Source organism: Etheostoma spectabile, chromosome 19 (assembly GCF_008692095.1).
Source record: "Etheostoma spectabile isolate EspeVRDwgs_2016 chromosome 19, UIUC_Espe_1.0, whole genome shotgun sequence".
Lineage (NCBI taxonomy): Eukaryota > Metazoa > Chordata > Actinopteri > Perciformes > Percidae > Etheostoma > Etheostoma spectabile.
This window is the reverse complement of record NC_045751.1, coordinates 13,708,869-13,736,113: the sequence shown is the minus strand read 5'-3', so window position 1 is coordinate 13,736,113 and position 27,245 is coordinate 13,708,869. Positions and strand designations below refer to the sequence as shown.

The 27,245-nt window shown below is 38.6% G+C and overlaps 5 protein-coding genes and 1 long non-coding RNA gene across 7 annotated transcripts in view; 1 reads left to right on the top strand and 5 right to left on the bottom strand.

The window, feature by feature from the left end:
- Positions 1–261: 261 nt before the first annotated feature.
- dnajc3b (DnaJ (Hsp40) homolog, subfamily C, member 3b) lies at positions 262–7,178 on the bottom strand. Its single transcript, XM_032543918.1, has 12 exons — positions 6,672–7,178; positions 5,433–5,543; positions 5,076–5,200; positions 4,846–4,920; positions 4,597–4,740; positions 4,095–4,276; positions 3,826–3,945; positions 3,601–3,706; positions 3,207–3,327; positions 2,714–2,852; positions 2,428–2,576; positions 262–1,948 (listed from the first exon to the last, which is right to left on the bottom strand). Exons 1-12 carry the CDS (start codon positions 6,754–6,756, stop codon positions 1,803–1,805), a joined length of 1,503 nt encoding a protein of 500 aa, XP_032399809.1. The 5' UTR covers positions 6,757–7,178; the 3' UTR covers positions 262–1,802.
- Positions 7,179–8,917: 1,739 nt separating this feature from the next.
- Positions 8,918–12,653, bottom strand: cldn15a (claudin 15a). Its single transcript, XM_032543910.1, has 5 exons — positions 12,271–12,653; positions 11,762–11,926; positions 11,429–11,510; positions 11,229–11,336; positions 8,918–9,398 (listed from the first exon to the last, which is right to left on the bottom strand). The coding sequence occupies exons 1-5, from the start codon at positions 12,485–12,487 to the stop codon at positions 9,299–9,301; spliced, it is 672 nt and encodes a 223-aa protein (XP_032399801.1). The 5' UTR covers positions 12,488–12,653; the 3' UTR covers positions 8,918–9,298.
- Positions 12,654–16,805: 4,152 nt separating this feature from the next.
- On the bottom strand, positions 16,806–19,254 carry fis1 (fission, mitochondrial 1). Its single transcript, XM_032499166.1, has 5 exons — positions 19,144–19,254; positions 18,447–18,579; positions 17,979–18,055; positions 17,766–17,871; positions 16,806–17,655 (listed from the first exon to the last, which is right to left on the bottom strand). The coding sequence occupies exons 1-5, from the start codon at positions 19,186–19,188 to the stop codon at positions 17,552–17,554; spliced, it is 465 nt and encodes a 154-aa protein (XP_032355057.1). The 5' UTR covers positions 19,189–19,254; the 3' UTR covers positions 16,806–17,551.
- Positions 19,255–19,365: 111 nt separating this feature from the next.
- zgc:103586 lies at positions 19,366–21,886 on the bottom strand. Of its 2 annotated transcripts, XM_032544616.1 has the most exons (6): positions 21,796–21,886; positions 21,642–21,701; positions 21,426–21,542; positions 20,501–20,612; positions 20,354–20,411; positions 19,366–19,621 (listed from the first exon to the last, which is right to left on the bottom strand). In XM_032544616.1, exons 2-6 carry the CDS (start codon positions 21,646–21,648, stop codon positions 19,505–19,507), a joined length of 411 nt encoding a protein of 136 aa, XP_032400507.1. In that variant the 5' UTR covers positions 21,649–21,701; positions 21,796–21,886; the 3' UTR covers positions 19,366–19,504. The 2 variants fall into 2 exon arrangements, with proteins under 2 accessions (XP_032400507.1, XP_032400506.1); XM_032544615.1 differs by lacking the exon at positions 21,796–21,886 and having other exon boundaries at positions 21,642–21,771.
- A 679-nt stretch (positions 21,887–22,565) lies between these two features.
- On the bottom strand, positions 22,566–23,606 carry LOC116707466 (uncharacterized). Its single transcript, XR_004336519.1, has 3 exons — positions 23,477–23,606; positions 23,113–23,195; positions 22,566–22,626 (listed from the first exon to the last, which is right to left on the bottom strand). It is a non-coding gene; the product is annotated as an uncharacterized LOC116707466 (long non-coding RNA).
- A 1,127-nt stretch (positions 23,607–24,733) lies between these two features.
- Positions 24,734–27,245, top strand: part of tm4sf5 (transmembrane 4 L six family member 5) — a 6,273-nt gene continuing 3,761 nt past the window's right edge. Inside the window, exons 1-2 of the mRNA XM_032499172.1 lie at positions 24,734–25,170; positions 26,505–26,585. Of these exons, the coding sequence (XP_032355063.1) occupies positions 24,997–25,170; positions 26,505–26,585 (255 nt within the window). The 5' untranslated portion in view covers positions 24,734–24,996. The remainder of the gene's footprint in view (positions 25,171–26,504; positions 26,586–27,245) is intronic.

Genomic DNA, 27,245 nt, shown 5'->3' with positions numbered 1-27,245 from the left:
ATTTAGACAGTAAAATGGAATAAAACAAGATTTCTCTGCATTTTGTTGTTGTATTTTAAACCGATTATAGTGAGTTGGATAAAGTTATAGGAGGGCAAGGCTATATTGGTGGAGTACTCTTAAGGTTAGTGAAAGGAGTAAAGATAGGGAAATGGTATTTAAATTATAGGACTCTGGGTCAAATGTCTGAGGGTGAACATCTAAATGTTCTGTAGCTTTCCCTTGCATGCAACGCATCATGAAATTAGGACCACATTAGAATGTTTCCATATTTTAATACCCTTCAGCGTGTCAGCTGATTCAGTTGGGCAACAGTAAAATTGATGCCACGAACAGCAGAAAACCCTAAAAAGAAAACCCCGAAACAAAAGTATCCCAGTCAGTCCATTTAAATACAAAGAGCAGATCATGTTTAGTTCACACAGTTGAGCAGCGGGAAGGATTGAAAGCCGTTACAGTCACTGTATATTTGAGCTATTATGGACAAAATAACTTCAAAAGAATGTCATCTTAGTTCCTGGTTAACAGTTGTCTTTCCAGGCTGTAAAACTGGAGCCTCGTTTCCAAAGTTGCACTTTATCTGCAACTTTGTGGTTACATTTTCAAACTGTGCCTTAGTGCATCCTGTTTGACAAATTAACCAAATATACTGTTTATGATTTACATACAATATGTCGCTGACTTGTAACTAATGTACCGATCCAGCTCAGTGTAACATTTAAAATGGGCCCTTTTCTGTTAGACCTTTTGATAAATGAGGCTCTCAGATAACCATTAAAGATGCCCTTGGTTTTGTAAAGAGACAAACTATTTTCTGAAGGCCTGCCGTAACATTTTAGGAGTTGAGAAGACGTGGAGTGTTTTTTTAAATAAAAGGGTAAAAGTGCAAGTTTTCAAAAACACGCTTTGTAATGAGTGAAATTGGAAAGATCTAAATACTCATGACTTTGTCATTTGCCTTGTTTTTGTCCAGTTTTAACCAACTTTTCATTAGAAGTTAACATCCATAATGTCTGGAGCTGGATATATAGCCTATTTCCAGCCAAATACAGAATTCACACATTATTTAAATTAGATAGCTGGTGAAACCAAACGGTAATTTAAAATAGTATCAGAAACAATCACAGAGCGGCATTGATTTAAGATCCATAGGATTTCAAAACTTTAACACCCTCAAGTTTCCTTTAATAGTGCTAAAGTCTCACCTACTTACCATTAATGTAGAAACTCAACAAAATGCCTCCTGATGTCCTGATGAATACAATTCTTGGTTCTCTAGTAGAGAAAAGGTTTGACATGGTCAAAAATATAGACTGAGATCAGTTAACTTCAGTTAAGGAATTCCTTTAAAGAATACTGCGAAGAGAAATCGACACACTGACAGTCCTATGTAATGTCCAAGCAGCTACTGCATTAAAAAAAAGTCCCTTGATAAAAAGGTTCAAAGAATGGCACAAAGAAATATGAGAAATAAGAGCTGACACCCACATCGACTGCTTTCAACCACCACCTTTCCATTCCTAAGAGATCTCAAGTGTTGACAATACTTCATTTTCTTCAACCACCGCGAAAAGTTAATTCAACAGCAGTTAGATCCTCGGTTTCAGTGGTCAGAAGTCCAGGTCTTTTTTCACTGGACAGCTCAATGATCCGCTACATTAAAAATCAACAGATTCAAGTAACTGACAAAACTGTGTCCAAGCTGAAGCACAAGTTCTGAGGAAGACTTCTCCGTAAATCCGCCATGGTTCTTCCCAAATGTCCCCCACCCCCTCTCCTTTGTGTTCGTCAAGTCCTCCTCTCTAATTGTGGTGGAACTTGAAGTGAAAGCTGCCGCCAGACTCAAATGGGTTGAAGTGATGAGGCCACCCCTGTCCACCTCCACCTCCACCTTGCTGGTTTTCCGGGTCCAGGGGATCCTCACCGGCGTCAAACTTCTGCCTCATTTCTGCAAAGACATTGGGAAGAAGGATGGAGGGACACATCTGAGCCAGTGGAAGCTAAATCATTGCTTAACATGATGCGTATATTGGATTCTGTCAAACAAACCTGATAGCAGTTCACTAGTACAATGCCACTTTGTACCAAAACAACCTCCTTCAGTTTCCTTAAAATGATACGGATTGTCTGAACAGACAATACTCCCATGTGTCTTTGCTAATTGTTAAACTGTGGAAAAAAATTTTCCCATTCCTTTCCCAACTTCTTACTGTATATACTTTCATCACACAGAGACAAACGGCCAATCAAAGATTTATCAAGAGGAGCCACAGGTTTAATTCTAGCACTGGCAACAGTGTCTTTTAACATCAGTATTTGTCTCTCAAGTGCTGAGATTTCTAGTTTTAGAACTCACTTTTGTAGCCGGTTTGGGTCTTGGAACCAACTAAGTGTCTGCTAAATGCTTAAAATGACAATCTTCCTGACCTGGGTCAGTGAGGACTTCTTTAGCGGACGCGATGTCGATAAACTTCTTTTCAGCTTCTTTCTTCTCAGCCTCGGACTGGAAGTTGTCGGGGTGCCACTGCTGCGCCAGCTTCCTGTACGCCTTGATGATCTCCTGCTTGTTCGCGTTTCTGAGAAATACGAGTTTGGGAAGAGTTATTTGGAGCCATCTGTTTGCTAAAGTCATCTATAATGGATGGATCTAGCGTGCAATGTCAGTCCAAAGGAAGTAAACACTGTTCGTAATAAAACTGGTTGGATTGGTTACCTGCCGACACCGAGGATTTTGTAGTAGTCCCTCTTACGAGAGATTTTGAGCAGTTTCTGTGCTCGCTCCAGCCCTTCTTTGAGGTCGATGCGTTCGCCTTCGCTGTCAAACTCTCTCGCCTCTAGGTAGTCCTCCACGGCTGACACGAAACAGGTATTAAAAGACATTTAAAAAAATGTTTGGTCTGCCACTTGTGCTGTGGACAATACTACATTTGGTTTAGAAATACAGTACCTTTTTTCAGTCCAGATTTGACAATAAAATTGTATTCTGTTGTTTATTTTAACGTTTTACACAACTTCCAAATTTCATTAGAATTGGGGTTTGAACATCGGTGCAAATGCAAGATCTTCCTTTTCCAAGTTTCTAAGTAGTATATAGTTCTAAAAATCAAAGACTGCTTGCTTCCTGTTAAACCAAGGTTTTTACAAACTGGCTTATGACTGTAACATAGTCAACATGTCGCTGAGACGGGTGTAGGGAAACCCAATACCTTTTTCGTACTCCTGGTTGAGGATGTAAGCCTCGGCCCGGTCTCGGAGGACGTTGGCGTTGCGGGGGTCTCTTTGGTGAGCCTCTGAACACACGTCTATAGCCTCCCAAGCCAAGTTGATCTAGAATTGGCAAGATTGAGGAAAAATGAGTCAGCATTGAGCTTTGGAAGTGGTAAGTGTGATACCAGCCGAGATCAAAAAGGAAAACTGACCGCACATTATTTTTAAAAATGTAAAAGTGTTACGTATTCTGTACCATTTGTCACAGAGAAAAAAGGTTAACGGACTACAGAGCCATGAGATGCAACAATTAGGCCACCAACTGACTATCACTTGGCTAGAGATCCAATTTCAGAGCTGTAAATGTACAGACAAGTGTTGTCTCTCTCTCACCTTGACAAGGCAGAAGCAGATCCTTTCTTTGGCCAGGTTGGTGTAGAATGGGACATTGGGCTCCGTCTTCATCACTGATTCATACTTATCAATGGCTTCCTGATACCTAAGTGCATGTAAAAAGAAATTATTGTAAGGTCAGTTATTTCAAAATACATAGATGTTGGATGTACTAAGAGGATCATGATTTAGGAGGGAAAGTGGACCAGTCCCTGCAGTACTGACCTGTGCTGCTCAATTAGCTCTTCTGCCGCATCCAGCTGCTTGCTGAGCTTTTTCACCTGCTTGTAGTGGCTGAAACACTCTTTGTCATCCTGGTCCAGCTTCAGACACTCTCGGATGTGACTGCACAGAAACAGAGGAGTGAGACACCCATTTTGACTTCGTCAAAACAACATGGTAAAACAGAAGCTCTCGGGATGAAAATGAGTTTAATTTGCATGACTCGGCCGAGTGAATCAACTACGTTTGTTTATTCCAGCGACAACGCTCACTTGAGTGACTCGTGGTGATCTCCGAGGCTGTAGTGCAGCATGCTGAGCTTCAGGAAGGCAGCGCGGTTGTCGTTGCGAAGCCTCGTGGTCGGCGTCAGATCCTGGATGGCTTTCTGTGGATCCCCCATTCGGATGTAGCATTCTGCACGAAGCTCCCGCGACTCAGGATCCCACGGAGAGATCTGAAGAAGTTTTTATAAAGAGTTAATGGACACAGGTGCAAACTACATGTTAATTCATCTGAACAGCAAAGGGAACTCACAATCATACTTTCACCATCATCACCAAACCAACCAAATGTGACAGCTAAATGATATTCACACTTCACAGGACGAGAAAAGATTGAGATTTTGATCAAATTTACATTATAATGCCCTTTTTGTATATATGATTGACAGATTTTGAACATAATGGTAAATAATCTAGCAGTACAACTAGGAAAATAAGATGACAGACAAAATGAATGCAAAGGACTTTTTTTTATATTTTAGAGCTGACACACCTCAATGATTCTCTCATGCAGGCTGATGGTAGCACTATAGTCCCCTTGGTGGTACGCAGCATGGGCCTCCTCCTGCAGCTCCTCCAGCTCGTTTGCTCTCATCAGCTGGTCCTGAGCTTCTTCGTGGTCTGGGGAGCGTTGCAGCTAAAAAAAACAAATGGATTAAAGGATGACTTATTCTGACAACATTGCTATTTTAAGTAAAACACAAAAAAAAGATAGAACCAGTGATGTGGGGCTTAAACTTACCACTGCTTCAAAGTCCTCCCTGGACTCCTGTGTGTTGCCCTGCTTTAACAGGATGTTCCCTCTCTGCAACCGCGCCTGACCATGCAGGATCATAAAGAGAAGGGATGTCGAGAAAAGGAGACGTGGGAAAGCAAAAAAAAGAGACCCAAGAGAGAGAAAGAAACATGATAAGAACATCAACGCAAAACCCTATTTTCAGGTTGTGATCGGGTGAACTTGGCTGAACTTACAGCCAGGAAGTCAGGCTTGAGCTGGATGGATTTGGTTAGGTCCGGCAGGGCAGATTTGGATTTTCCCATAGCCAGGAACACTGCAGCTCGCTTGTAGTAGGTCAGGTAATTCTTAGAGTCGCCCTCTGTAAAATGTCCAGAACACTCAATTTTGAGTCTGTCAAAACTACCAAATGTCATTCTTTCTGTACAAAAACAAACCTTTCTTGTCTGTACTGAAGTAAAGAAAGAGGAGAGGCATTATTGGAACAGAGACATAGACCGAAAATGTCAGCCAGTATAGGTGTGTGTGTGTGTGTGTGTGTGTGTGTGTGTGTGTGTGTGTGTGTGTGCGTGTGCGTGTGTGTGTAACCTTACCCACTGCAGAGTGGTAGTGGGACAAGGCTTCGGCCAGCTGACCAGCAGCCAATAGTTTGCGGCCCATCTCCAAGTGGTGCTCGATCTCGGCATGAGTCGCCCCTAAGACACCTGAAACATAAGACGGAGCCTCGCTAGAAATATACCCATGAAAAAGAGATAGCGACAACATTATAACAGCAGCTTTATTTTGTCTGTCAAGTTTTTACTAGAGTTCATTTTCTAATTACAGTCAGCTATAATACATCTTTACATCTTTCACAAGTAGCTCAAAAATCCAATCCATGGGATTACATTCACTTTATTATAATTTATGTTTTATAGTCATTCTAACAGTTAATGAGTCAGTGTGTTACATAAAACAAATGGTTACGCAGATCAGAAATGTAGTTACTGCGTATTAGGTTGCAGGTTATCCAGACAACTATTCAAAGCCTATTTTGATTTGAGTATTCAACCTGACACAGCTTTACCTCCATTTGTCTAAAACAAGTTTCCTTCTGCTTTAAAAAAACAAAAAACTTGTCAAATATTCCTTTAATTGTAGCAGTGAAGGAAAAGTCCTCATTTTTTTATTTACTAAAAGCAGCAATAGCTAGGTTAACTTACGACTCATTACCAATGATTCACCTAAATAGTTTGTTTATACGCTACCGCTGACTGCATCATTTTAACAGTTAAACTGGGCGAAAGCAGAAAAAGCAGAACATGCATGTTACTTTTTCACAAATGAAATACATGTCAGACTGACTGACATGTGTTGTGCATTCTTTTTAGAAAAAAAAAGGTTTTTTTTTTAGAAATGTCTCATGCTATATTGTCTCTAAAAGGGTGTTCTTCAACTTTGGTTTATGAAAGAAGGAAAAGAAAATCCCAATACTGAATACTATCGAACCGCAATACTTCTAGGATCGAATAAAAATCCCAATACTAAATACTATAGAATACTTGTACAAAAATCACAATACAAGTCGAATCTGCACCCATAGATATATCGTGAAAGTATCGCATCAAGACAAAAGCATATCGTCCCAGTCTTAATGAAATATCTTGCTGGATAAGAAACAGTGATGCAGTACTGTGTGCATCCCTTTATTTTATAGGTGGGGTTGGTTGATATACTGACAGACTGGGGTGATGTGGTGTTGCCTGTTAACACCAGTTAGTAACATTCAGCCAACGTTTGGTCACAGTAGGAAACATTAACGGCTGCAAAGAAGAGTGTAAAAGGAGCCTTACCGTCCAGCTGGATGTCCAGGATGACACACAGCAGGGACAGGGAGCACAGGACCCCGCTGAGTCCTCTCCGCCGACACGACTCCATCACTCAAACTACTCACACTGTCATTCACACCGGAACCAGCCAACTACGGGAAGTTCTGCTTTCACGTCGAGTGAAAACACCGCTTGGTCTCATTGAAACGGCATTACTCCAGCATTACTCCTTATCAAATCGTCATCATTTCTCCACTGTCAGACCGCAAGTAATATCTACGACGGTGTATTTACGGTCCCGGTGTTACAGTATTCCGTGTAGAAATGAGGTACGCAGCTAAAAGGTTCCCCCTGAAAGTGTTAACGATTTAAGACATTCTCCATTCCCACACTGACAGGGACTCACTGGGCTTAGGTTGAGCTCAAAACACACCTTGGTGTAACATGATGACAGTAAACAGCTGACAGCCTGAACAGTTTGTACACGAAACTTTACTGGCTCCGGTGTAGTCGTCCCCTCCCTTTTCGCCCTACATTTACGCGGTTGGTCCACACCGACCCACACGCCGCGCATCCGTGTTTGGCTGGAAACGTGGGCCGCTCTCATTGGAGAGACTATTTTAACACGGACGGGATGGCACGCCCATTTCCATGCACGGGCCATGCAGGCAGGAGGCATGAGTTGGTTGCTGTAACCGAGGCAGACATCGGTTTAATGTAAATGACAAGGAGAAAGAGAAACTTACTCAATGCGGCAGTATGCCTGCACTTTTCATACAGTGCAATATTTTATATATTAACCTTATCCATTACTGTGCAATATTTATTTTTTGATATTAGTACTTAATCATTTCATTTCATCACTGTGCAATATTATTTATTAGTTGTTAACACTTATCTATGTTTACACAATGTGTATTCAAAGCTAATTTATATATGAATATATATACAGTTGCTCTCCGGACTCAGGACTGTGCGCCAGCACCCCCCGCCCCTCTCTTTTTTTTTTTTTTTCTCTGCACTACCTACACTTTATATTTTTGACTTTATATTTTTGATTTTTGATATCTTATATTCTCATACTTTTTGTGTCAACGCTGTAAACGGATTGCTTTAATCTCGTTGCACTAGTACCGTGTACTTGTGCATAATGACAATAAAGGCATTCTATTCTATTCTATTCTACATTGAAAATCACAATAGCAACAGCCTATATACAGTAGCCTATATATAGTGTACTGTAGCGAGTTTTTTTAACGATTATATGTGTGAGAAAAAATCTTTATCAGATAAACCCCCTACTTTTGTAGCAATTCTAATTTGTAAAACTGTGTAATTATATGGAAATAACATTTGAGACACGTGATCTCTAAATAATAAGATGTGATTTTTTATTCCCCATAATTTAAATTGAATTGCATATAGTTTTTTTAAATGTATTTGTGCAACATTTTACTCAAGAAAGAGTAATAGTTGTATGATTTTTTTATAGAGTGGCCTACAATCATAACTTTATTGACTGCAGGAATACATAGTCAAACGGAAATGTTTGACATAACAAGATTTATTGTGCACAACCGTAAAAAAACAAAGAAAACATCAAAAAGAATTGTTACGCACCATCTTTTACAGGTACTATCTATAAAACTGTACAAAACATCCCACACACACACACACACACACACACACACACACACACACACACACACACACACACACACACACACAGACACACACAGAAATAACTTTGGTCAAGTTGGTTTTATAATGAACCATGGATATTCGACACATTTGAAAAATCCAATATGCAGCTTAACCTTATGACCTATCCATCTTAAAACACTTCTGGTGAACACAGCCAACTCCCATGCAACACAAAGCTACTTTTTTCAAAAAACCCACCCTTTGATTTTATAAATATTTTTTAATGTTAAAAAAGCTATAAACCTATCATAAATCATCAATGGGTGTTTGTTTGTTTTTAAAACCTTTGTGTTATGTGCAGGGGAGTTATCTGTGTTCACCAAAAGTGTTTTGAGATGGATAGGTCAAAAGGTCAAGCTGCAGAATACATGTATAGCATTTTTTTGAGAGTAAAAAATATTTACAAAATCAAAGGGTGGGTTTTTGCAAAAGGGGAGTTAGTTGAGTTGTTCACCAAAAGTATTTTAAGATAGATATGTCATGGAGAAGGTCAAGCTGCATAATAGATTTTTCAAATGTGTTAAATATCCAAGGTCCAATATAAAAACCAACTTTACCACAGCACAGAAATAGCTGGATTATCACAGATTTGACCTTTGCCTTAACAAATGTCTTAGTGTGTAGATCATCAAATGATTGGATTACTTTGAAAATAAAGGAATTTTTGTAAATGTATTTTGCTAACATCTGCAGGGAAACATAAATACAAACATTGCAAGCATTTAGTACATTTGTGCTCTGAGCCAGTGATTGGTAGATCACCTTTTTACAAATTAAATGCTATAATTTCAATGCTGTCATTCATACAGAATACACACATCATATTGTAGCCTAATTATATACAGAACAGTGGCATTATGGAAAAAAGCTCCATCTGAAGTCTAAAATTTGAACACCAGGGCATTTCAAAACGTTTTTGGAGACAAAGTTCCATTTTCATATCCCGTTCAAACGTAAGCATTTCTGCCGTAAGTACTAGTAGCAGCCACGCTTCTGGTCGGTGCAGCTCCAGAATATACAGTTCCCCTGGTTTGATAGGGCAACGGGCTGTAAAACAATGGTTACAGAAAAGCATTAGGCTCCAGAAAGCCACGACGGAGACAGTGAGCCAGCATGCATAGTGGCCTACCCCTGAAGCTGAAGCAGCCAAATGGATTTTATCATTAACACCCATGCTTTTCCCTTCTGTGACATGTCAAAATGTCTTGAGCTCTTACCCAATAAAATTATCGGAAGGACATGTTGAAAATGTGTGCAGTCTATAGTTTGTTTTGAGCTGATTTTTCTAAGCATTGGCAACCAAGTCTTTTCCTATCAAATCACCAGGGGGAGCCAAATTCAATTTTCAAATCTTACACATAGAGCCTTTAACCAGTCCGAGGCCTAATCAGGCTTTTCTCACTCCAGGCACACCCACCACCAGGTGCCCCATTTTCATTTACACCCGCCTGTTTGTATCATGTGTCTCTGAATGGCCCATCTCAATTTGAAACACATGAGACAGGTGATCTGACTGATTTAGAGGATCATGACAAATTAATTATCACCCCTTTTGATTTGTTTTTCACATCACCTAAATATTTTGTTGGATAACTTTGTTACAACCTCATTTGTCTTGCATGATGACACTTAATGGTCTTTAAAATAGAGACCCCCAAAAAGCTTTCCATATGTCAGAAAGAAGGGCACTTAGATGGCGGGGCACTACCAACAAGTTCAGGTGAGAATGTCCCACATCAATGAAGTTTTGCCAAAACAAGGCCCCAGTGAATTTCTTTCTTAATCATTTTCAAAGCAAAACAATTATCACATATATATACGTTTATGCATGTAAATTACAAAAGATGTGATACATGGTGAGCCAAAATCAAATGAATACAGAGAAACACTTTAATTTCCATTGTCTAAACTGTCTTGGTTCATTTTATTTTTTTACGTGTTTATACATGTTGATTTTAAAGTCAACTTTCTTTTTAGATATTGATCATTCTAGCTTGAGATTGATTGTTTTGATTGTTGATCACTTTTTGTTGGTATATATATTGTTAGGGAAATCTCAGGAGCAGTTTGACTCTGGATCAATTGAGGAGGTTTTTAGGATTAAGTAGTACCGTTCAACCACAATGTAGTGTCATGTGTCATGTAGTGCCATCCTAACTCTGAGGGCTTCTGCCTTGCCAAGAAGTATTTAACTCATTCTGGAGATGTTAAGTTTAGCTGTTTACCAAATACATATCTAACCCTCGGTGCAAAGAAAGATATTACTGGCACCAGAGACAGATATGCATCCATCAATCATAAACCAAACACCTCAGCGCGGACTGAAAACAATGTCAGCCTGACCAGTGGAGCCTGTCCTTAGGTGTGTGTGTGTGTGTTAATAAACTGTGTTTTCCCTGTGTGTGTGTGGGAAATTATCTAATTCCAGGGACCTTGAGAGACAGAGACACAAGCCTTTTGTTATCATACAGCTGCTCAATCTCCCTCAACTCTAAAGACCCAGAGTTGACCTACGGCCCACACAAGTTGTGATTAAGTGTTTCCAAATTGAACACATCGGGCTCTACCTGTGACTTGGACACAGGTTGAAGCCCAACTGTACTGTACTACTAGTCTCAATTCAGCAAAATTCCACCACATATAATCTATCAGTCTAACCTCAGATTTAAAAAAATAATTTCACTACCTTACATTGAAAAGTGACTTTCACAATTTAACATCTAGTGTATGGAGCATTATATTGTAATGTTATTGGTTGTAAAGCAATCCATGCATTGTTACAGGCATTTCGTTAACAGTAAATCCAGAAATAAATGACTGAATATTGTATTTTGGCAGTCAGAGAGAGCGATATCAAACCATCAGAATTTAACTTACAATTTTTCCTCTGTGGCCATTTTGCAGGAGCAGGTGAGACAGGCTCCTCCAGCGATGGCGAGCACAGCGGAGCACCAGCCGATGTAAAGTGCTTCTCCTATTTCGTACCTGCGATACACAGCAGAGGGTCAGTCAGCCCATGTGAGCTTCATGTTAGGCCTTTTGGTTATCCCTCTGCACCACCATCACCACTGTCTTACTTTGTCCCGGGATAGAACGGATCAAAGAATTCCCTTGTGATGTTGAAGGCGTACCAAGACACTGCAACCATTGTGCACAGACCTTTTTAGACAGAAAAATAAACATTCTTTAAGTATTGACAAAGCAGAGGGGAAGATTCCAGACATTTACAAAGAGGTCCAAAGTCATGATTATCATTTATTAACATTGTGACAAAGCTACTTTATCTTAAGGATCTTATCTTATCTAGACTGGTCAGAAAGAACATAAAGTCTATCAACTTTGGACTCAATCTCACTGGTTTACCCTCTTCTAAAATACACCTTTTACTACATTGATCATGTCTTTGTTACCTTGAAGTATAAACAGGACTCCGGCGGTGCCGGCAATCCTCCCTTTGAGAACGTAGTTATCGCCTCCAGCCTTTGAACACTGCACTCCTATCAGGGCCGCCACCAGTCCAAATGTGCCACACACTATCGATGTGATCATCAAGGCACGAGACGCTTGAATGTAGCCTAAACAGTGTGGTAAAAGACCAAAACAACCACTCACCACCATTTACTTGTTACTACAGTATGACCAATTTGTAAGAGTGATGTTGGCCTGTCAACGTGTCTTGTTATGAAGTGTGTTTAAAGTTTTATAAAGTACAAGAGCCCGTGAAATATTGTAATTGTCCTTTAACAGTCATTTTTTATTGCTCTTTTTTCAGTTTTTCATGTGATATTACAACCTAAACTTTTTAAAGTTAAAGTGATCTATGATAACATGTTATGGATAAAACAAATTCTTAAATTCTATAATCAAATCAAATGATTAATTGCAATAACATGTTTGATTTTTTTTTTGGTCAACATACCACTCAAAGCGAGGAGCGAAGGGAACTCCCTGCAGTTATGCACCCCGGTTGAATCCGTCGCACACGACATCCACAAGTTTTCATAGATGGTGGAAGTAGTGATGACGTTGCCGTCGACGCTGGAGGTCCTCCAGTAACGGTTCGGCAGGGTGATCCCCACCATCACCCAACCAATGAACCCCAGCACCAAAGCCACTACTTCCACAATTGGATCCATGACCCCTCCTGAGACAAGCAGTCAAAGAAACGTATATCCAGAGTTCAGATGGTTTTTTTTCAATCAATAAAACCAGATCAGAACATCTGATTCTGGTGTGATGGAAAGTCAGCGTGTATCTCAGAGTGTATCTGTGGTGTGTCTGCTCTGCCACTGGGAGATGTATCCATGCAGCTTAACAGATATGATGACTTATATGACTTGCTTTCTCTCCCTCCTCCCCTGGTAACACACACACACACACACACATATTTTACACCCCAGAAAGTGAACAGGTGTTCAATGGCTCACTCTCTCAGGGTCCAATGGTCAACAGTCGCTCTTAATGACACTGCACTGTGCCTGGGAATGTATTCCACCACTTTTTTTTTATCCTTTCATGAACAACCAAACATCATTAGCAATTCATGAAAAGTTTTCAATAGTTTTGTTGTGCTCTTTAAACCCCCAAGTTTTATTCTGAAGTGGCCTAATACAAAGCCCTTTTGGGAAAAAGCTAACTGCACCACGTTAGTTTTATTGTTTTGATCTGGAACTCCCAAGGCGATAAAACATAAGGTCACAGTGACTAAGCATCACATCCATGATTCGGCAACCTTTTGGAAAAGTATCAACATGTAATTGGTCTAACTTAAGGCCCAAAATCCCAGCTGAAAGCAAAAGACAAAGTTCTGAAGTTACCCAGTATTCCCTGTAGTTTCTGTGTGTTTGAGTGTCTTCATTAATTATCCCCCTGATAGCTGCAGGGTCAGCCTTGCCAAATCCAGGGCACACACTGAGTTCACCACACTGATAATATTGTTCTTGACCTTTATTCCAGACAAAGCCCTCAAGTGTTTAGAGGTGGTAACATTTCTAAACCAGCAAACTTATTTGTATAGAGGTCAAAAATTAGGCTCCAGAAATTCACCAGCCATAAACCTTACCCCCATCGGGGGGTTTCTGGAAGTAAGCGGAAGGTTGAAGCGTTTGCAAAGGAAAGTTTGTGAATTGTAGTGACACAGAAATGGTTTAATCTATATTTACCATTTTGAATGCACAACACCAGGACTCTGAAACTGAAGCAGCTAAATGGAATCCCGCTATCAATTAAATCGAGTATTTACACCAATGTGTTTCCTACTGTGTTCTATTAATACATGCATGAATGTGACATGTCAAAATGTCGTTGTAAAAAAGGCTTATGACATTACCAGGATTTTTTGTAGGAAAAGTTTGAATTAAGTATCCTATTCTTGTTTTTATATTGATTAACTATTTGTTGTTGTGACCTGTTAAATCTTGTAAATGAACCTGCAGGAATAATACATTTACTTACATATTGGACACTGCGAGAGTATTTTAGGTCATTTTTTGGTTCTACAGAATTGACGTCTCACTTGAGAGTGATTAAAACAAATACAGAAATTTAAACTGCAGGTAAATGTGAACTCGTTTCACCTGTGCCCTTAAAAGTGGAACCTGCCTCGCCATAAATGTCTCTTTTAATGGCCAAGCTGTTTGCAAAGCTCATTTTTACAACTCGGCCACGGCATCGGTTGCTGATGAGTTTGTCTTATTAAATATACATATCACAGTGGCTTGGTCTGTGGAAGACAGCATTTATGTGATTTTTTGATGATTTTATTATTTTACAACTATTGTAACACATCTTGTGAAAAGCACGGCGAGGACAATGTGTGCTCAGCAAATGGTAATATGTGGGAAAATATTTAAGATGAAACCCAGAATTAGACATTTTAAGGCATTACCTGATACATAAATCTTCATATAATTTTGACAACATAGTGGACATTTTTCTACATTTCCTGGGTGTGTTGTTGGAAATGAACGGCTCTATAAATGTAAAAGTGTTATGAGCAAGTGAAAAGATACTTAAAGGCCTTGAAAACCCATTTTTATAATTAGACTTATTACTATGAGCAAGGGGTTCCAACATGAACACAGTTTTCTGCCAACAGGTTTTGTTGTTTCATAAGAGAGATTTCTGTTTGTTTTTTTCTGTCTTCTTCTTACTGGTTTGAAGTGGGCGGAGTTTAACTTGAAAAAGAATTAACATCACATTCTTCTTTGTACCAATCAGAATGCAGCAATACTTAAATAAAAATATGACAGTTGGTGGCTTATTGCTTATGTTGCCAGGCAACTGTGTCAAATATGTCATAAAAATAAAACGTCAAGTCTGAGTTTATGATACCATGTTAACTATTCTAGTTTAGTGTGTTTGCATGGTAACAGTGGCTAATTAGCAATTAACTTAAATACAGCTGAGGCTGATGGGAATGTTATGGGTGTCGCAGGTGGTTATAATAAAGAAAGGTAGTGAAAGTTTAACATGATGAAGTTTCTAAATGTAAAGTTGACCAAAGTTATTACAATTTCGCCATAGAGGAACATGAATGTCTGTATCAAATTTCATGTGAATCCATCCAATAGTTGTTGAGAAAAAATGCTCAAAACCACAAAAGAGGACCTCATGTTGTGCTAAAGGATCACCAATGTCATTAGGATTCATCCGGTGGGAACCATGAATGTCTACATAAAAATATCCATCCAATAATAACAGAGATATTTGAATCTGGACCTATGTGGTGGACTGATGATCAACCTACCAACAAACAGATCATCCTTATCATTATTATATCCATGGAGCCATGATGCTAGCGTGGCTAAAGTTGACATGTCTCTGAAAGAACACATCAAACCTTTCAACGATCTTTTTCTGCGCTCTCAAAGGCCACATCTTGCCTTTTCCACCGGTGTGTCCTACAAGATCGCTTTCCTGCAGCATGGTCTGCTCTGCAAATAAAACATAAGACTACAAACAGTACAATAAAAAAAGATGGAAGGAGATGCACATGAAATTGTGACAAACTGTACTGTGTACTGTCTCTGTCACTGCCTGCAGTAAAACCAGGATGACAGCCAATACACAGCTGTCCTACTGGATTAAACAGCAACTTCAAATTACTGTGAGATGACAGAGTGGGTAATTTAGCTAAACACTGTTCCTAGACATATTGCCTTTCTTTATGGTGATTACACATTAATATCTCTCAGTTATGTGTAAACCATATTTAAACCATGAACATTGGCCCTCCTAACTGAAACTCACTGAAGCTGTTCTAAATGACTGGTTTTGATTAATCATTGATGTTGAAGTGTGTTAAAACAGCACATGAGATGAGTGAGACTTTTGTTAGTGATTAAGTTTATTTTCTGCTCGTCTTTTTGGATATAGACCTGCATTTTTGGGGGACTTCTAGTGACCCTTTTCTCTTTTTATTTACCCACTCAATCACCTCTTTCACACCAAAGAAGATTCTTTTTTTCACTGATCTGTCTGGAGTTTCGGTCATGTCACATGGGTTAATGAGTAACGCCCCACAAAGCTGATAACAACAGATCCAATTGACAGCCTCCATGAGCCTTCCTGTCGTAAAGCGGTGCCAGACACTTGAATCTATCCGGGCTTGATGTGGGGATAATCCACAGCAAGGACAGGCATGTTTTTTTGTTCCATCATGTTCTGCCCAATCTTAGTGCTCAAGATTCAAAACACTTAAGATTATGTACTCTTTAAATCTACAACAACAACAAAAAATCATTGTAAATTTATAAGTTTGCAAATGACTGATAAGAATTGAATTGGACTTTGCTCCATCAACAAAAGATTCTTCTGAAAATTACTTTGATAAATTGATCTGGTGCAGGTTGACGTAAATGGAAAACTAGTTTCCTGCTCTTTTATAACAGTTTGAATAATACAAACTCATAATATCCTTTTTTGGAATGCAGCTGATAGTTTTGTGGGTATTTTTCTCCCCTTCATTTTAAACATCTGGAGTGTAAATAAATGTAGTGAAGTAAGGAGTACAAGGCAGCCTGCCTTGTACTCCTTACTTCACTACATTTATTGAGCGCATACTTTACTTTTTACGTCTAAAGCTTTTAAAATATAATGCTTTGTTATAGATTAAATTACACAACATTATACAATTAAAGCAAAAAAAGCAGTGAATCAAAGGAAAAGCATGCAAAGATGCCAATCATTTTATATTTTCAGCTTCACAGATGTGAGCATTTGCTGCTTTTTCCTTTTAATTATTTTATTAAGTTTGTTTTGTTCAACAATTGACGAGAAGAAACAAGTGATTGTGTTGAGTGGGACTACTGTATGGTTGTTGTATGTCTTCTCCTGTACTCTCTCTCTCACGAAACAAATCTCAAAATACATACCTGTGTGAATGGTACTCCAACAGTGAAAGCAGTTGTCGTTGAACAGCTCAAAAATAATTTCCTGAGAACACAAATCTTCTCTCAGTTCAAAATTATTTTAATAATAATAATTAGGATGGAAAACACAACCCATTACATGTAGCAAAGGTATTGGCATTTTAAATGACAAAAGGTGGTCATTTCCACCAAGTCTGTTGCCTCTCTTAAATGTTAAGTATTATTCAGAACAAATAACAAGAAACCTCATGTCCAAAATAATTACAAACATTTCCTCCTCAGCAGCAGCTGGACTTACAGTTGTCTACCAGCATTATGGCGGTCACTGCTACCTCACCAGCAAACAAATCACACTGTTGCTTTGGGTATTACAAGCTACACTTCCTACTCCCCCAATAACACTTTCCTTGACAATTTTGTTTGTCAAAAATCCTCAAAGACAAAAGTTACAGAACCTCAACTGCACTTTTTTTATAAAGACATTCCTTACAAAGTGTAAATGTGAACTTAGGAAGTTTTAGGCTGAGGTGCAAACTAAAAAAGAAATTGGCACCTTAACTACCTAATTCATTTACATGAATATTGAGAAAAGTGCCATGCTAGCATCTGTGAATAGACAGCTAAGTAATGTTATACATATGTATGGTGAATCTCAACCCTGTTACAATATGGTTATTCACTGACATTATGCAAACCCTTTGATGTACATACTCAACTTAAAACCAAAATGTTACGTCCTTCAAGCTCTCGCCACACACTTTTATTTTTTTTTATGCAGAGTCAGCGTGTCAGTCCAGTAATATTAAGACAAGTCGTCCCATGTCCAGGTTAGGATTTAGCAGCTCCCTTTGACACCGCCAAGCCGATGAGACCGGCCAAACCGGCCACAGCGAGACCGAATCCACCGACGATCGCAATGCCAACCAGGCCGTCTAGATGACAATGTGTGAATGTCAGCAGGGTGGTTTAACACTCAAACGACAGGGTCAAATAACTGTTCAAATGGTGTTATAGTTATTATCTTACTCAGATTGGTTCATACCTTTCTTTAAAGCCTTATCGATAAGCTTCTCCAGTTCGTGAGCCTGCTTGTTTCCTGGTTCGTTCTTCAAAAGAGTTCGGATGTACTTAAGGGCTTTTTCGTATTCCTAAAAGACGAACAGCGGAGAGGAAACAGCTCTCACTTTCAAGAAAGAAAAAAAAACTACAAATTCAACAGTGTCAATATTGTCATGACTTTAGGAAAGACACTTACTTTGAGTCTGTAGTTGGCCACTGCAAGGTAGAACAAGAAGTCCCGGGAGTCATCCTTTGATGTTTTCTGGACAAGTTCTAGAACAAAAAACAGCAACAAAGAAAAGATATGGATTTAACCTGTTTTGTTACAAATACATACAAGCTAATATGTTACAGCAAACCCTCACTTACTAACAGTGAAGCTGACTTCTCTGATATTTTCTCAGTAAAACTCAGAAATTCTTTTTTGTATAGTAACAGTGATTAGAGCCTGACCCGACATTTTCACAATCAATATTATCACAGACCCAGTACATGTCTGAATGATTTAAAAACCACATATAAGGATTTCTTACCAAAAATATGAGATTTGATTTTTCAAATCTCATTATCAGCCTCAAAAATTAATACACACCATTAGTCTGTATTGTGATGTGTAGCTTTTAAAATATGTAAAAAAAAAAAAGCATGTATGGCATTAACTTACCCTCCAAGAGTACAATTCCCTTCTTGATATCATCTGTGTATTTACTCCTGATGAGACACCAAGCATACTCGAACTTTGTTTCTTTGGAGACGGATCCCTTTGCCAGCTCACTGTTGTATTTCTTCTCAAATTTCTGACAAAAATGAAGCAAAATGAAGCAACCAAATAATTGAATTTGTAAGATTTACATAATAATCTGTTTTCAAGAATGGCGAAGGCCTGCCCCGCACTACTCAGCCCTTTATGTGCCTCTGATTGGCATTCTTTACCCTAACCCTAACCAACCCAACAAGCGCAGATAACGAGTACTAGCCAATCAGAGGGAGAGTAGGGCGGGTCATGCCTCCCCCATCCTGGGAAAGGAAATTAGCGTAACCTAGGAAGACAGTGAAACAGAAACATTTTGCTTTGCTAATACAACATTTACATTTTATAGAATGAGTACTATATAAAAAGTGTATAGAAATGTACTATGTAATCGTGACCAGTTTTGATCACAAACACGACCCATAGATCTTTAAACACAACCGTTAGCATTAGCTAGCTAGGTGACGCGTCAAAGTATAGACCTCGCGCTCTACACATACTTCAGCCTTTACTGGTTTAACACCTGTTGTGAGGACATCCGTGTGTCTCTCTCATGTGTCAATGAGTATGCTTTATGAAATTAAGAGATTTTGTAATTTGAAAAACTTACTAAAAGGTCTTCTGGAGCTACCACATCGCCCACAACAGCCTCCATGTTTCCGGAAACAGATTTCGAACCCGCCCACTTTTAACACGTAACTATGACATATCTGTTTGAGACGTCATAGCCAGAGCTCTCTGTAATAACACAGATCTCTCTAGCAAAGTCTCTCTCGCATAATATTAACATTAATTAAAAAAAACATTATCATCATCACCACACACACGTTTAGGGGGAAAAGGTTTTATTGTTTACCCTAATTTGCAGTGATGCTATAACACAATTCATTGCAGCTAAAAAAAAAAAAAGTACTTTATCTGTAAAAGTACTTTAGTAGGCTACTAAAAAAAGTGATCCTGCTGAGGCTTCATCAGTTCTTCTTCATAAGGTCGGCTGGAGAAAAGGCCAGAGGCAACAGTTCATTAAGGCTGGTTTTTTTGTAAGATCCGTCCGGCTTGGTCAAGTAAACAGTCCAGTCTGATCCAAACTGGTGAGAGAGAGAGAGAGAGAGAGCAAGCCCACTAGTGAAGGAGAAAGTATATACAAGGTCTATTGTAGGCTACATATTTTATTTCCCAACATGAAGTTCTGAATGTGGTATCAAAGTCCCTGCCTCACTCTCCAGGAATACAATTCAGGTGAAGAAATGTATCTATTTTTTTGTTGACAAAAACTCCCAAACTTGGAGTTAAATAGTAAAAACAAAAAAAAATTGAATCACCATATAAAATATCCAGAATGTCTAGTATGTCACTCCCCATGTTGCTAAAAACAAAACAAATCCCCTGTAAAAAAAAAAAAAGAAAAAGAAAAGAAGCTCTACTCAACGAATAAGCTATAACTTACTGTACTGGGTGAATGTTTAATATGCCTATAAAATACAATGGCTCCTTCTGTAGCTACACACACCAACTGCCTCCTGCAATATCCAAAGATATTGGGTCTGACAGGGAAGAGATTGTGTTCTTTGGTTTATTTATACTGCAAAAACCAACATCTTATCAAGTCATATTTGAATCTAATTTATTTCAAGTTTATTTGTCTGAGAACAAGTGAGAAAAAAACTTGCCAGTGCAGAGAGAATATTCTGGCTCGTTCTAATCGACTTATTTCACATGTTTTCCCAAATCAAGTTTCAGAAATAACTTGATAAGATGGAAAGCTTTTGCAGTGTATCACTTGCTGATTGTCTGTACCGGTCATAAAAGAGATGTCTCACCTCCATAAGAACCTGTCGACATGCTCCACACGGCCCAACAAAACGGTCTTTGATATCACTGCATATAAACAGAGGAGAGGATAAAGGCACCAGAACATGTGCTTTATGAAACTTGTAACGTGTCATAAAGTCACTACAGTGTCTAACCATGTCACAGCAATGGCAGTGAACTGTGTGTGTCCTTCCACCACGGCCCTCTGAATGGCCGTCCGCTCAGCACACACTGTCAGACCGTAGGAGGCATTCTCCACATTACAGCCTGAGAACACACACATACTAAGACACTGGATTCTTTTAATGCAGCAAAAAAGCAATTTAAAAAAATTTAAATATATTATCCCCTTCTTTCTATCATTTCGTGACCACTCTATAATTTCTGGTTTGAAAAAAGTGTTACATGTATAAAGTGTGCTTAAAAAATCAAAAGTAAAAATACTCAAGATGCATCAAAAGGGTTCTTCAAAAAACAAAAAAACAAAAAAAAAACCAGAAGAGCAATTCTCAATGTCATATTGTTGTATGCTATATCATATTACTGTATTATTACTGATAGATTTGTGTGATGCATTGTATTTTGTAGCTGGTTGAGGTGGAGCTATTTTCAACTATTTTAAATACTTGGGTACTTTCATTTATCATTCAACAATACCAAGTCATTTTTCATAGTTACTTTTCAGTTTTTAATTTTTTTTATGCACGTAGGCATAAGTAATAATCCTACAACCTTTATTACTACCTTTATTATTGCCTTTACAAGTCCTGAATTTAAGTTCTTACTAAGGTAAATGTACAAAAGCATTATGAGCTAAATAGCCTACTTTCATGTATATAGTATTTTATATTTGTTATGCAGGAAATGGATCCCTGTGAGTTCAGTATTATTTAATATTAATTATATATTAATATTCATTTTAATATTGGATCTCTAATACTAATGCAGTAATGTAAACCCATATTTCCTCTACAAAATAAGGTGAGATTACATAGCCTAGTCTCTTTCCACCGTACCTGCGGTTTTCAGTTGGTTTTACTGGGTGCACAAGAAATCAGAAGTCACCTGTAGGGTTGTTACCTGAAATGATAGCGCCATCTGCTGTTAATATGGCAGCACCGACCGGGAACCGACTGTAGGGACAGTATGCCATGTCCCGGGCCTGAAGACACTTTGACACGAGCTCTTGAACTTTATCTGCGATAGGATTTCACAAAACAAGTTTAGCATTGATGATGAGCCGAATGATAGCCTATGTGTCAAGTGAAAGTGAAAAGATGTGTTAAATGAACTTGCCTGTCATTGCAGAATAAGACTGATCGCAGTTTTTTGGGGGGAATATGTCACCTTTCACAGCTGAAAAAATAGATGTCAGTTCTGTTAATGTTTCAGGTTTGCCGAGAGGAACTAGAACAGCGGGGTTCATGGCAGCTGAATGTGCATTGTTTACCTTCACGTTATTGGCTGGTTGAACGGGGCGTCATCGTCTAGCTTGGTCCATAGCCTCCGTAGAGATGGACGACGCGTCTCCACTTCCCCCCGCTGTAGGCTACATGTGTTGGTCATGTTTTGGCATGTCAAAGTTTCTCGCGAGAAAAAGGGATGTTGAACGAACGGTAACATGACCCCCCCCCAAAAGCCCAAATCAATAAACTCCAACCAAAATCAAATAACCTTTAATTTCAGCAGAAATAGCTACAATAAATAAATAAGACAAAGCATATAAATACATAGAAAAAAAAGCAATTAAGCCAAACTAGCCTTTAAGCCAAAGAACCAGAATAAGGATGACCAATTAAACTTTAATTTAATTTTAAGCTGCACAATTGGAATGATGAGTTAATGAATTTATAGAAGAATAATTGGCAACTATTTTTATATTTGATTGAGTCATTCTCAAGCTATAATGCCACTTATGCCCTTGAATTCCAGCCTCTCAATTGTGAGAAGTTTATGCTTTTTTATAATCATTGTGAATTTAAACTTTTGCATGTTGGAAATTGCGATGGGATTTTTTATTTATTTTACAGAGCAAAACCAATATTGAATTAATTGAGAAAACAATTGCCAGATTAACCGATAATGGAAAAAATTGTTACTTTTACTCACATACTAAATCTCCCAATGCATACATTATGATAAAAATCCCTGTAAAGTCCTATTTAGCTTTGTAGTTACAGACAGGTTGTTGAAAGACAATATGATGAAAAATCAAGCTGAAGAAAGATGATACTGATCAAAGATGATTCGTGCCAGACGGCTCGTTGCACTGTGACTGCAACTAGAGGGGTCGGATTTAAAAATAAATAATCAAATTGTATATGTACATGACATTTAAACATAAAAACAGCAGAAATGTCTGTTCCTTCTTCTTAAGTCCCTTCTTCCTTTTCTTCTTCTTCTTCTTCTTCTTCTTCGTCTTCTTCTTCTTCTTCTGTGAAGCACTCTTTAACTTTGTTTTGAGTTCTACACAAATATGTTATTATTATCATTACATTAAATGACATGAAACTATGACCAAAACCTCACTGTAACAATAGCTTAAATCTCCACAGGTGACAGAAACTGAATGAAAAGGCATTTAAGGTCACAGGAATTTAGTTATTTTGGAAATGTACTGTATATACAAAATGTTTATAGTAAGTGCTAAGAATATTTATGTCAAACTATTGTTTCCAAGATCACGTACAACAACCCCCATTTGTAGTTATTGTATTTGACTGCATTTGTTTTAGCTGGTTGTACCTACGACACTGCAACTACTTACCTGGAAGCCTTGGGGGTCTGGGCAGCGGGGGTTTCACTTGAAGTCTTAATATGGCACCCACAGTGATTATCACTGGGCGGTCTCTGGTGAAAAAGCAAACATAAAAATCTACTGCATGTTTAGGTCTTCCCATTGATCAGCTTGCAGGTACCAAATAACATCACTATCATAAATGCAATATTGACGTTGTTTTCACACTTGATCCAAAAGTCAAACAGAGGCGACAGTTTCAGCTGGCACAAAGCCTATTAGTAAATATGACACCATCAGACCATTTGCTGGAATCCTGTTGGATGGTTTTAACAAAGCATTACTACCATAAGTGTAATTTGCAGGGGGGGGGGTTGGTTTGGATGGTTACAACCTGCCATTGCAGCTGAAAAGGCTTCCTCTTCCTGAACACGTTGTCAAATAACTTAACAGGTGAACTAGACACTTAGAGGAGCAAGAGGGGATTTCTTCAAGCTAAGTTGGGTTTTCACACTGTGGTCAGCACTGAACAAGATGAGCCTATTATCACACGAGATGGCTTGTCATGTCAAGAAAATGAAAGTAAAATGATTCCTCTACTGATTTTTTGAAGTTGACAACGTTTAGAATAAATACAATTAAACGTATAATACTGCTTTGCCAGAACACTACCTGCACAGTTTGTTTGCGGTAGTTTGATTAAATACAATTTAGGCTCTTCTCAATTTTCTATTTTGAGATTCCTCGTCTCCTCTCCTCCTGTGACCTGGAAATTAATCTCAGCGCGTCGTCTTGTAGGATGTCTCGACTCAGGAGAGTAAAAGAGGAACTATAAGCGAAGACGCACAGGTGTATCTTTTGGGGAAGTCTTTTTGAAATCTGTGACATATAAAAGAGATGTCACAAACAGCTGGAGTGTACAAACCATCAGCTGTGCCACACTTAATATTTATTGACTTTAGAATGACGGCTCCAAACCACAGATGTCTCATTTTGTTAAATGCCAGTTGCCTTGAATCCTCTCTTGTCGTGCTTCTTATTCTTCTCCTCCTCTCGCATCTCATGTGGGAGGGAGATGAGGCAGGGAAAGTAATTGAGGATGTCCAAACTGAGGAATGAGAAGTGGGGAGTGAGTCTAAAAGTCCTTTAGGGCCCCTACGGGTTTGAGGCCCGGGTAGTTGCCTACTTTACAGGGTTGGTAATCTAGCTCTGGTTAAATAATGTGACTGTAAAAAGTGAGCCCTCTAAGTTGTCATCTTTTTGAAAGCCAGAAACCTGCATCCTGCGTCATGTTGCTCCGTCCCTTACATGTAGGTATATAAAAAGTAAACAATCAATAAATAAGTTTGTTTGTTTATAACATACACACAAACACACACACACACACACACACACACACACACACACACACACACACACACACATTTTGTATCTTTGGTTGACAAGGCTGTGATTAAGCTGTACTTTAGGCCAAGCCCTCTCTTGTATTTGCTATCAGCCATGAATAGAACAAACACACTGATATCTTCATGAATCAAAGGCCGTCTAACTGAACGTACAAGACCCTAACCACACACACAGACCCCCTCTCTTTTGTTTGTCTAGGTTTAATGTTTGTCCAGCATTTTTACATTGACACTGACTCATTTGATTTAAGATATTCTTGTTTATCTGAGACTCATGAGAAAATACACAGGTCTGAATTCCGATTAGAGGCAGCTACACCAATACTTGGCCTTTGTTCCCTCCCTGCTTCCTGCTCTAACTGTCACTGGCTGTGTTTGACTTTCGCAGTGTGAGTGGTGAGCTTCTCATTCGCCTCCTCTTTGATTCCCCTGCCTTGGAGAGGGAAAGATACTCAGAGTGAGAGCAGAGAAAGAGAGGGAGCCAAAAATAAGACAAAAAGGTAAAAACATGTGTTGTACCGGGAAGTGTGCCCGCCTGGTGGGCCTCATTCTGCTGCCTACCGCGTTCATCTGCATGATCTCCAACCTCCTGCTGTTCTTCCCCGATGGGCAGAAACTGGAAAATAATCAGATCTCCCTCCAGGTCTGGCTCATGGGGGGACTCATCGGAGGAGGCCTCTTTGTAAGTAAAGGATCCGTGTATATAAGTCTGGTTTAATGTGTTATTGTGTGTTTTATTGGGTTTTTCAGTCATTAACTCTGCTCTGTGTAAACTTGTAAAATCTCATTGAGTTGTATTACTGTGGGTTGAATAACTGTAGGACTTTATTTTAGAAGTAGCCAATGACAAAAAAAATGTAATCAAGATATGTTGCATTTAGTGAAAATATTTTTTTTCACTATCGCCTTACCTTTGACTCCGTGCAAAGTATGATACCCAGATTTTTCAGTAAATAATCCATCAACTACTTCATTTTAAAATCCTAGTCCAGATCAAAACATTTTTTTTCCTTTTGATGTGATTAGTCATACCAAAATCCATCTCAAAACTGAAAATTAAACCCAACATGAGCACAATTGTGCTACAAGAATCATAGAAGAATAAAGAAAAGTACCATAACTCAAGTCCAATTTTAAGGTATTTTCTATTGAGGATTTCCCTTAAATACTACTTTATACTTCCAAACCACTACAATTCAGAGGAAAATACTATCCCAGACTTATTTCTCATCTACAGGCCTAGTTGCTACACAGATTAAAATTTTACATATAAAATGAATTTATAAACTGATGCATTGTTATAACCAACATGTAGTTGTTGTAACCGACATTAGCTCCTCAACCAAGTACAACATTAAAATGCAACATATAAATACAATGTACAATAGTATACCACCAGTGTTTCTGCATTAAGTACTTTAACCTTTAATACTTTTGGTACATTTACCCTATAATACTTGAATATTTTTACTTAAGCAACACTAACAAAACAAGACTTTTACTTGTAATGGAGTATATTTACACTGGTTATACTATGGAAATCTTTTAGGGAAACTTTGACACATTCACCGTTAAGAGATTAAAACATTATCTGCTCTCCTGTACTTCCTCACCAAGGACACGCAAATGGAATTGTGCGGGTCACCACCAACATTATCTCGACGTTTTAACAAGGCCAATAAATAAACAAACCATAAATACTCATCCATCTCATAAATGGATCAGAGAGACCTTTGAGTCATGTGGAAAGTCTTTATCACCATGATATTACATTGGAACAGGGACCAGGAAGTTGGATTTAAGAGAGTAAAACTCTATTCAGGATTCACAAATATTTGCTTTAAGAGATAACGGAGCACACACAGACACGCACACAATGCAAATGTAGACATGTGTACATTTATGGACACACACACCATACCTGCATTTAAATGTTTTTAAGAAACTCCTGCATATGTTGACAAAATTGTCATTGTTTGACAAAAAAGAAAACATTTTTGATTTTCAACTTTTCAGATGCTGTGTCCGAGCTGCTCAGCTATCAGGGCTGGGGGCAAGGGTTGCTGTGGAGCAGGTTGCTGTGGCAACCGTTGCAGAGTAAGTAAAGTCATGTGAAGATTTACATTTATATGCCAGTGTGGGGAGCGGTAAAAGGCAAGAGCGTGGGCGGGGGTGATGTCATATCAAGTATTGAAGGACAAACTGGAATCATGTGTATTTTATTATTAATTTACCATCATGTTATTATATTTTAGAGTATTGTAAAAGTTAGAAGTTAAAGTCTCCTTTTAGACTATTACTTGAGTAAAAGTCTTAAAGTATCTGATATTTACTATACTTACACATCAAAAGTAATTAGGATGTTAAATGTATTTAAGTATTAGCGGGAAAAGTAAAAGTAAAAAAAAATAACTTTGATTATGAACTTTATTGCCAAAGGTGTTTAATGTTATCTTCATCACTGCTGTCGCCGGGGTGGTCATCGTCTGTTACCATGGCAGCAGAGCCTGCGCCAGGTGCTTCCATGACACTATCAGTTATTATGCTTCTTCTCATTGTGGCCTGTGGGTTTTTTTGCCGCTTGGCAACAAACAGGCGTTAGGCCACCAGTGACATGGAGCGTGCGTTATCTTGGCACTTTAGGAGCACTGCTTCCCCAAACTGCTTTTTTCCAGTGTAACAAAATTCTTCTAATTTTATTTTGTAGTAACGAGTAACCAAGATGCTTAGGTGAAATGTAGTGGAGTAAAAGTATAC